This window comes from Hevea brasiliensis, chromosome 14, assembly GCF_030052815.1.
Source record: "Hevea brasiliensis isolate MT/VB/25A 57/8 chromosome 14, ASM3005281v1, whole genome shotgun sequence".
Lineage (NCBI taxonomy): Eukaryota > Viridiplantae > Streptophyta > Magnoliopsida > Malpighiales > Euphorbiaceae > Hevea > Hevea brasiliensis.
The window spans coordinates 79,535,944-79,547,508 of record NC_079506.1 but is presented as its reverse complement, the minus strand read 5'-3'; the positions used below and the strand labels follow the sequence as shown (position 1 = coordinate 79,547,508).

General features: G+C 28.1%; 1 protein-coding gene across 1 annotated transcript; it reads right to left on the bottom strand.

Annotated features, from left to right (window-relative positions):
* Positions 1 to 698: 698 nt before the first annotated feature.
* LOC110652793 (probable cysteine protease RD19D) lies at positions 699 to 3,305 on the bottom strand. The gene is made up of 4 exons (XM_058133382.1): positions 2,746 to 3,305; positions 2,490 to 2,609; positions 1,310 to 1,553; positions 699 to 1,162 (listed from the first exon to the last, which is right to left on the bottom strand). Exons 1-4 carry the CDS (start codon positions 3,235 to 3,237, stop codon positions 891 to 893), a joined length of 1,128 nt encoding a protein of 375 aa, XP_057989365.1. The 5' UTR covers positions 3,238 to 3,305; the 3' UTR covers positions 699 to 890.
* Between the last annotated feature and the right edge of the window lie 8,260 nt (positions 3,306 to 11,565).

Here is an 11,565-nt window from a genome sequence, read left to right as displayed (position 1 = left end):
TAAATTTAACTAAAAAAAAAGAGAGATGTTGAAACCATTTAAAACCTCTAATTATAATTTATTCATTAAAATAAAATATAAAATTGAAAGGTTTAAAAAAATTTAAAACTAAAAAATTTAAAAGTTAATAATATTATAATAATATATTTAAATAAAGTTGGGTGGAATCATAACAAAATATATTAAAATATTAAAATTATCACCATATATATGAAAAATAGTAACAAATTAAAAGCTTGGTGAATTTTATTAAAAAAAAGGCTTGCTGAATTGTATATATATAATGTTAATCACAATCCAAAGAGCAAATGAACTTAAATGGAAAGCCTAATTTCCAATATGAATTGAAGTAGCCTCAAAGCTTCTCATATAAGGGGAAATGGAAAATTTTAATTTAATATACCTGTTATAGTATTGTATATACTCATCGTGATGAATCACATATGCATCATAATTAACGACTCATATAGATCCCATCGTAATTAACATGGGATAAATCTGATATAAATCCATTATAATTAGCGATCAAAATGTATCAAATAAATAAATTCTACAAATCAGGGGAGAAAAAAATTTATCAAAATTTATCCTTGGATATATCTTCAATCAAAGTTAAATAAAACGTAGCTAGTTATGATTTTGTGATGCAACTAGTGTATCGATTTATACTAGCTTGAAATGTATTATAGAATCTAAAATTGTAATTGTAAAAGTCTAGGCTTCAACTAAATTATTTTTCCAAAAAAGCAGCAAGAGGGACTACATATGATTCAATTATAACAAGCTGTTCAAACTCATTTCCATCCACAATAAATTCAACATGCAGGCAACAATTTCTTCTTATTTCTCTCTCTCTCCCCTTTTTGTGCATGGAGGAGCAGAAGCATTATTTAAGAAACTTGAGTTACCACTGCAGAGACCATTCTGTTCATTCCACACATGCCATGTCCCCTGCAAAGGCGATAGTAGCCCTCTTCTCCCCATTGCTTACCCCATGAGTTCTTGATGATCCAATATGGCTTGTAGCCGAACCGAAGAATGGAGAAACCTTTAGCACCATATCCTACAAGCAGAACTCGATGGTTGATCCATTTCTTGCCACAGATGAGTGGACATGAGACACCTCCAATGTAAGTTTGCATAAAGATTGCATTCAATCCAACTGCATAAAGATTGCATTCACTCGACATAAACATGACCATCTAGTAATTCATAATAAACATTCATAATAAATTAAAAGTAATCTGGTAATTCAAGGATCAAATGCCTGTTTTATACTACATAGTGTCAAGATGTTAATTTGGCTCACCTGCCAGAGGTCCATGGTGGACTAAATGTGCTGCAATTTGGCTCTCATCAATAGGGATATTGGTAAAATTTGCAACTCTCACTGCTATTTTCTCCTTATCAAACTTGCATTCACCTCTTTTCCCTGTATAAGGATATGAACTCTCCTCTTCTAACCCGCCTGCCTCCATCAAATACCTGTAGGCATTTGTCATAAGACCACCACCGCAACCATCGTCGCAAGCACGTTTGTCCACCATGTCACACTTCACAAGCAGCAAAGACATTCTTAATATAGCAAGCCAAAGATTGAAAATCAACAAAATATGAATTTAGCATGAAGGTTTTAAAGACCTTTGATCATATATGGTGAAACTTATTCATATCAGGCGAAATATAACGTAAAGTATTCTAACCATCATTGAATGTTGCAGTGATTTTCATTGTGATCATAAAACTTCAATTTCTCACAATTTGATGAGTGATTTGTCGTAAAGAGCATACTTCTTAATTTCAGTGAGAAACACATAAAAGTTTATGGCCATACTTCCAATTCAGTGTTGATTTTTTTTTTTCTTTAAATTTAGTTTTTAGCGCTCTAATATGCCAACTTATTATGTCATCATATTTCCAACAAGATCTTTGCCCGAATCTCACCGGCAAAATTAGCAAGAATGGCAACGGACCCGTCCCACCCATAGAAGTTCGAGATCAGGGCAAGCGTACCCATGGGAGTTTTCTTTTTATTTTTTATTTTAATTTATTAATATATAATATAAATCTATTTATTAAAAAATAAAATGTAGTTAGAAATAACATTATTTTAATAATATTTTTATTTTTTTCTAAAATTATAATATTTAAATAATAAATATATTTTTTAATAAAACATAATAATATGTTAAGGTTACAGAATTACGGGATTCGAAAGGAAAAAGTCTAGCAGAAATAGGTTCGGACAAGATTAGAAAAAATTAACCGAATTATGCAGGTCAAATCAGGTTTGGAAACTTTAGATAATTTAGCCATGTAATTAGCTCCGACTATTACTAGAATTCAAGGTCTCATAAATCTAGTGACAACTTCAATAACAATGAACTACAACTCATGTCTTTGAAATCAATTTCATGAGCCACAAAGCTTCCAGTTTCTATTCTGTCTAACATATCAGGAGACATTGCTTGAGGGAAATAAGAACCAACCTTATTATCACAGTCCACCAGCTGTTGCTCACTAAGATTGAGAAGCTTCCCAGTTGCAATAAAATTGGCTCCTTCAATTGCTCCAGTGGTACTAAAAGCCCAGCATGATCCACAAGCACCCTGCATTAGTTTCACATGCTCCAGCTTCTAATCAACTTTGCAAATTAAATAACTAACACGAGCACTGAAATTAATAAGCTTAATATGTCGGATTTTCCTGGAATTCGCTTTTATCCAGCAAATCCAAGAACTGTACCTGCGTCTTCACATCAGTTACAGCACCCTTTTTCCTCCAATCAAAGTTCTCGGGCAATCCACCAGCTCCCACAAACGACGTCGTTACATCCTCTACGTGTGCCCCACCTCCCATAACGCCAGTGTACATCCTCTCAAACTCTTCTTCCGTCAAGTCCATAAACTGCGTGACCCCATGGACTGCCGTGGAGTCCAGCGCCTGGTGTTCAACGGCTCTGACGATGTTCTTGGCGAAGATTCCAAGGCGGTGCACGTACTCCTCTCTAGTAGCATACTCTTTGTTGTACTTCTTCATGAAAATCTTGAAATTCTCTTCAGTGCCCAAAAGAAGAGCTCCTTTCATGAACTTCCGGTGGTAAAGTTTGGGAATATGATCGTCAGTGACCTGGAGTATAATTGGGTCTTCTGGGGATGCATCGAAAGTAGCGGTGGTTGCAGACACTGTTAGTGTCAAGACGAGGATGGCAAGAGCTATTCTTTCTTGGATAATCATCTGCTTGCGTCTTCAATTTGCTATATCCTTTTTGGGCTCTGGTTGAAAATGATGGGGACGGATGGAGGGAATGGAAATATAGATTTTTGCATAATTATGCATAATTACTGGTTTGTCCTCAAAAGCTAGAAATATAGAAAAGGTAGTAATCATTGAAGCGTAGGAAAGAAAAGGGCATTGTGGTAAAGCAAGTGATAGGAGTTCCCATGCAGAGGCCTGTGCTGGGGGTAGAACACGTAGAAGATAACATAGCATAAGCTTTGCAACGTGCACGGCCTGAATTGTGCCTGCTGGTGGTGGTGGTGGCAAATGCCGGCATGTTGCTGACTCTTGAGCAAAATATTTTTTATTAAATTATAATATATGTATATATCACTTTTAATTTTATATTTAGTTTACTTAATTTGTTTTATTTTTTTTTCTTTAAATTAAGTTATTTTATAATAAAATAAATAAATTATTAATTTTAAGAAAGCATAGAACTATTTTATTATAATATTTTACTTAATTAACATAATAATTATGAAATTTAACCAATTATATAATTTAATTAATAAATTTTATAACTATTAATTCAACACGTATTCAAAATTTATGGTTAATGTTTCATAATATTAAACATCTTATTATTATATATTAATTAAAATTTTTAAATACAAATAAATATAGTAAAAAATTCTTAATTTTGGTTTAATGCGTACAAATTTTTTTTTTTTTTAAGAAACAGAATAACAAATATTTTGGTCATTTAAAAAATAAAGTGGATTTAGGGTAATAACCAAGACCCAAATACATGCCCAAATATAATAGAGCCCACAAAAGACGGTCCAAGCCCAAGCACACCAAGCTTTTGCAGATAAGAAAGCACTTGCTTTGCTTATAGGTAGAGAGCTGCAATGATACCCAGAATGCCTAAAGGTGTGCGTTATTCGGTTCATGCTAAATAAATTGATCGAATCAATTTGATTTGATAATTTAGTTTGATTTTATTTTAGTTTTTAGAATTTTCAGTTACTTTGATTTGGTTCGATTTAGAAAAATTATGTAAAACTGAAGCAGATCAAATTAGGTCAAAATCAGATCCAAATCAAAATAAAAAACATGAAATAAGGAGAAAATCATGCCTAAATTAAGATAAAAATATGAAATAAGGTGAAAATCAAGTCTAATAAAAAAAAGCCCATTAAAAGGTCAAACCAATTGGTTCAAACTAAATAGAACCCAATTAGATCGATTTGAATCGGTTCAGTTCGATTCTATTAGCATTTCGGTTCGGTTTGTAATATTTATAAATTTGGTTAATTTAAATTTGATGATTCACTTCAGTTCAATTTGATTTGAACTAAATTATCAGCCCTAAAAATAATGCCAAGCTAATAGCAATAAGAGAAATTACCTAACTAGTTTTATCATAGATCTAAAAATATATTATGTACAATAAAACTCATACGTAAAATAAGTGAATCCATATATTTATTTTTTGAGTGCAAACCAGCACAGAGGGAGAGGAGTAGAACTAGAATCTCCCTCTGCAACCAATTTATAAGTGCTGCAACACCACAACTTTGGAATAAAAATGAGATGCATTTAAGGATAATAAGCGATGGAGGTTGAAATTTAATTTAGGAAAGCTAATTAAAATATATTATTTATTAAATAAATAAAAGTTAAGTCATAATTTATAACAATAAAATTAAACATTTTAATTTTTTTAATAAAGTTGATTTGTTAAAAATTAAATAAAATTAATTAAAATTATAATATACTTTTTTATTGAGAATTATTATAATGGCTTAAAATTGAAAATTTTATTCAGATCTATTTCAATTAAAAAATATTTTAACTATCTTAATTTTAAATATGTTTTATCGCACTGACACATGTCTAATGAATCAACATATATATGTTATAACAATTATTTCTAATAATTTAGATGATGATGCATAAAAGATATTTTAATAAAAGATTATACTTATTGTATATTTAAAATAATATATGTATATATTATATTTAAATTTAAATATAATATATAAAATTATTTAAATATAAAATTTAAAAAGTGAAAGACTATCTTGTTTGATTTTAAATATACAATAATTAAGTTGTTGATCTCATCAAAATGATAAGAATTTAATTATTTTAATTTTAACCTAAGTTAAAATTTTAATTTTAACCTAAGTTAACGATAAATTAATGATGTAAATTATTTTGTTAATGAATTAAAAAGTAAGAAACTAATTTGATTGATTTTGCAAACATATAAATTAAGTTATATATTTCACTAAACATTAAGTATTAAAGTATAAATTATCATATTAAATATTTATTTTTAAAAAATTGCCATTATATCCCTTAAAAATTTTTAAAATCTCAATTGCCCAATGCACCCTTACATCTAAGCTCCCTTCATCCCTGGATAACCTATTTACTGGAGAGATTAAACCTTGTAACAAATAGAGATCACAATAAGATGAATTTTCATGTTCTATGTGGGGAATTGGAAATACTTACAATTTTTTTAATATTTTAAACATTTAAATATATATTTTTTGTGGTATTTCATAAAAATTTAAAGAAAAATTAAGAGAGAATTCAAGAACTCCTCCACCACAAAGTAGTAGTAAACTTGCTTTATTGAACTAGTTATTTAATGACATATTTATGTCTCTTTTTATGTAACTCACTTTTCTGTGTATATATATATTTTCAGGATACAGAAATTTAAATTAGGAAGATCCAATTAAAATATATATTTTATAAAAATAATATACATTAAATAAATAAAAGTTGACAATGAAATCTTTTATAAAAGTTAAATAAAATTATTATTTATTTAAAAATATGATAAATGTTTTTTATTATGAAGTATTATATTTAAAATATATTAATGGCCTAAAATTAAAAAATAAATGTCCAGTTTATCTCAAATATAATTTTTCTAAGACAATAATAAAAAGCAAATTCAATTAAAAAATATAAAATTTTAATTTAACCATCCTAATTTAAAATGTGTTTTATCATATTCACATATATCTAAAATATTTAATATATTTACAAATTATAAATATGAATACATATATATTTTAGCATAATTATTTCTAATAATTTAGGACACGATGTTCAAAAGATATTTTAATAAAAAAATTATAGTTATTATATATTTGAAATAATATATATTTACATATTGTATTTAAATATAATTATTTAAATATAAAATATATTAACTATTTAAATATAAATTTTAAAACTTCAGAAATTAACTTGTTTGATTTTAAAAATATAAAAAAACTAAGTTGTTAGTTTCGTCAAAATATTAAGAACTTAATTATTTCAATTGAAACCTAAGTTATTGATAAATTAACGGTATGTACTATTTTATTAATGGATTAAAAAGTGAAAAATTAATTTGTTTAATCTTAAAAATATATAAACTAAGTTATATATTTCACCAAATATAAAGGACTAAATTACCCTAAAGGATATTTATTTTTGAGAAATTACAGCCATATTCCTAAAAATGTTTGAAATATGGATTCCCTATTTGAAAGCAAAAATTACAATACTCTCAAAGTATGTATTCCCTCATGTACATGGATGAAAAATTCACTTTTCAATTTTCATAATTTATGAAAGGATTCATATTTATATAATATAAAAAATACTAAAATTTAATGCTCCGAATACACCTAATAATTCCTCTATTTAAATATCAGGGCATGCTCTTATGATGAAAAATAAGAGATTTTTTTGCATGGTTGCACAACAATGACTTTCCTAGGCATTATCTCCATATTTAGTGCAATTGGATATATGGCTGCCCACTTGCCACTCCCATAATGCAATAGGAGAATTGGCTTCCCCTACGACCAATTCAGTGGGTGGCGTAAGTCTTCCCTTCCTCCAATAAATTCAACTACTTAGAAATTAAGAGCATAAGAAATTGCAACTCGTACAATTTTTAATTCATCTTTAGCAATTTAACATCAGTTTGTTGACTAAAAGTTAAGTATTGGGTCTAAGTTAACAAGTCAATTTTCTTTATAAATTAATTATTATTTTCAGTTGAAGCATCTCTTCCAAGGCAAATAATAAAAAGCCCAAGTAAATCATTTTTCTATATGGAATTGCCTCTCAAGCATGCAACAAAGAAAAACGGTAGAGTATCTCAATTTGTAAGTTAGGCTTATGTGACTATCAAGTGGGTCTCTCTTCCTTAAGTTACGTGGAAAGCAAAAGGCTGTATGTCTCCTGAGGCAAAGGCATCTCCTTGTCATAAAATTTTTAAGAATAAAAAAAAAAAAAAACTAAGGTAGTGAATTATTATTGATATTCAAGCTGTGTTTATTTTATGAAAAATATTTTCTTATTAAATATTTTTTTACATATTTTAGTATTTAGGATAGTTAGAAAAATGAATTAACGAAAATTTTTTTCTCAATTAAAGGAAAAACTAAGTAATTTTTTAAAAAAATTACTTTCTCTTTTAAAAAAAAAATCGTTTTATATTTTTTAAATTTTGATAATCTTATTAAAATGTAAAAAGATTTATACATGATATAAACATATATCATTAATTTAATATTACAGCCAAATAATGAAAATATTTTCATAAAAAATATTTTTTTAGAAAATTTTTTTTATATATAAATAATTTTTGCTCTGTAAAAGTTACAGAGTTTGTCGCATATATTTTTCTAATTAATTTTGATTAGAATTCCAATTTAACACTTTGCAATCTTGAAAACGATCAATGAGCTAAAATTCATTAGTTTAGGGTATATATGTTTAAATCTTGATTATCTTATACAATAGACATAAGTGGCATTCTTAATTTTTAATGTGTTTAATTAGAATTGATGTTATTTGCTGCCTGTTGCGTGCCAAGATGCCTTGCTCTTCGATTCTTTTGTTCAATGCCAAGATGCCTTTTGTTCAGAGGATCAGAATCAAAGTCTCCTCAATTCAAGTTTTGATTCTGATCCAATTCCTATTTGATTTTGGTTTGATTTTAATTTTAATCAAATTTTATAATCAAAATTTTTTTAATCGTTTTTTTAAAAATAAAAAATATAATTTTAGCTCAAAATTGAACTCAACCAAACCAAATGTTTCAAGGCCAGTTTTTAATCAATCCAATTTTGTCTAATTTTAATTCTAATTGATTCAATTTTAATTTCTTTTTTTTTTTGTCAAAGTAGAAACGCACACACCCAAATGCTGAGAGACAGAACCTGATATCTTAATAAAACAATGACAATTTTATTAAAACATTTTGTCTTATATAAGTACTACGTACACATTCTCCACATCTAATGTGGGATCTCGAAGAACCTGTCTCTTGGCATATCCAACACAGTAGCAGACCTCAACCAGAATCGTTGATGATTCTATATATATCTATGCCCAAAATAATTATGACTAAATCTAAGTGAAATTTTTAATCCATAAGCAGTGTCTTTCTCCCTCATCATCTTCTTTATTTAAGACTTAGAAAACTATTTTTGCATAATTTTAAAAAGAGAGTTTTTTTTGGCATAATCACGTTTTTACTTACCATTATTACATTTCCTATCTCTCTTTCTCATCTTCCTTTTCTTAGTTACATTCTTTCTCTCTCATATTCCTTTCCTTAATTGCATTTCTCACCTTCCTTCCCCATCTTCCTTTCCCACCTAATTTTTAGGTGAATGGTAATATGCATATATGAATAGTACCTTAAAATTTTTTCCCAAAAATTCTATAAAATATGTAGTGCAAAAATTTTAAAAATTTCAATTTACTTTCATCCTAAAATTGAAATTTATGATATTATAATCTTTCTACTAGCCCAATTCGATAATCACTAAAATACGAAATGCTCTCAAAAAGAATACCAGATAATCTTCTTGTTTACTAAAGAAACAATAACGTAATAAAACATATAAATACAAAAAAAAAAAGTATAAATCCTTAATACAATTTTATTTAGAAAGAGAGTTGTTTGTTGTAAAAATAATTTAGTTGGCTAACAATTTGAATGCATATGTACTAAATACTTAGTTTATCAATTAAGTGTGTGTCTTAATGTATCAATTAAGTGCATATCTAACTTTTAAGTCAAAGTAATTGTAAAATTTGACTATATTAAACGCAGTTTTATTTTAATTGCAATGAAAATTAGAATGAAAATTGTATTAATTGTTAGAAAGTGATAAGAGAGATTGAAAATTAAAAGATGATGTTTGAAAAATAAAAATAGCTTAGAATTAAAAATTGACAATAAAATATAAGTTAAAATCTTACAAGAAGAAAATGGAAATTAGAAAATTAGAATTTTACTAAATAGTTTCACATGTACATAGTCATTGGGTGTTTAATAGAGGGAGATGTGACAATAACTCTCTCTATTTTATAGAGACAGAAAACTTGCTCTTTCTTTTTGGTTCTTCAACCTAGGGTTTAGCCCTTTTTTTACCGCTCCCTGCCCCTCCGGACAGGGGAAGGCCCTCTTCCCCTGACCCGGTCGTAGGTTCCTTCCCCCTTCACTGGATCGGGATGTATATAAATTTTGGGTTGTTTTGTAACTAGGTCTTTATTTCAGAGGGTCTTTTGTGTGATGCGTGGGTTCTCTGTTTCTCTCTCTCTCTCTCTCTCTCTCTCTCTCTCTCTCTTTTTTAATTTTGCATGTTTCTGCAAGTATTGATGGGGGCACTCGATAGTTAGCTTGAGCCTCCATTCTTGCATGGTGTGGGAATCAGTGTTTTAGGTGGTAGCTTGTGGGGGCACGACAGACTATTGACCCAAAAGGTGCGAGTGAGACGCCAAAAAGCTCCACCATAACTGTCCTATGCCATGCTACCTTGATGTTTGCATGGTCCTTTGACGATGTTACAGCAGCTTGCCTTTGTGGGTTTGATGGTACCAACATGGCAATCCTTCCCCTTTTTGCCTTTCGTTAGGCTTGTGCTTACATTGGTCTCTCTAAAGAAAGTTACTGCTTTCTTAGCAGCTTCTCTCCCATGAGAAGAGGTGAAGGTCGCAAAGGCACTAAATGACCAAAAGAGCTGCACGATTTACGCCCTCTGCTACTTAGAGTTTTAGTGGGCTTAGGCTTCGTATTAGGAATGGTAAAGTAGACTGCTTTGTTATTGGGCCAAATTGTAGCCTGCTTGTCGTTCTCTATTGAGCCGGCCATGTTTGTATTTACGTGGCCTTAGGTCCCTTCTAAAGAACTAAATCACATGAAAATATCTTCTTATTTTAATATAATGCTTCACAACGCCCAGCACATGACGAAGCCGTACGATATTGACTTCAAGGTGGTTACATGTTACTTTCTGCTTGCTTCGGACAAATTATAAAATTAGAAATTAATTTAAAACAAATAAAATAACTATCCATGTCGTCAATTCTTAATGGATAAGAAAGAGTGTTAGGTCATCGAATACCCACCAAATATATCGCGATACCATATACTTTGCCATTGTCTGTTAAAATTCAATCTGCCAAATTATCTGGAAACGATAAATTGACGATTTTTTAGAATTAATTCAGAATTCTTATCAACATTGGCTTTATCGGATTTAGTACCATGGCCGGTTCTTACAATGGAAATTTCGTGCCAAAGCTGGTAAGCAACTTCTGACCCATCCTTTTTTTTTTTTTTTTTAATTACTTTTTCGTTTTAAATTATATTAAAATTAATATTATTTTTCACTGTTTTAAAATGAAATTTTTATATTTTATTTCTAAAATTAATGGTTCATTTATTTGATTTTTCGTTAATTATTTAAAAAATAATTAAAATATTTTTAAAGGTAAATTATTTTTTCATTCTTTGATTTTATTAAAATTAATACATATATTCCTAGACTTTTTAAGAATTAATGATTTAATATTTATATTTTAGCTTCATCAAACTTAAAAAAATGCACTATTTTCAAATATAAATAGAAAAAATTTTATTTAATGAATTAAAATATAAATATTAAATTATTATTTTTTAAAAAAATAGAATGATATATGTATTAATTTTTACATAATCATGAACGAAAAAATAATTTAATTATTTTAATAAACTTTTATTTAGATTGGAATTTTATGTCTCATAGTTTTAAAAATAAATTTATTATTTTTCTTTTTTAATTTAAAAAATAACTCTTTTTTATAAGAGAAGGGTAGATTAGATTAATCCCAAGCAAAAATATTCATGCTAAAGATGGGATTGGTACCAATGAGTTTTTTTTTTAATATTTTTAAAATTCAGAAATATTAAATTTAAGTTTTAATTAAATTAAATATTAAAAAAAATAATAATTCAATGGAGAAATTGATGTAATGTATAGGGAT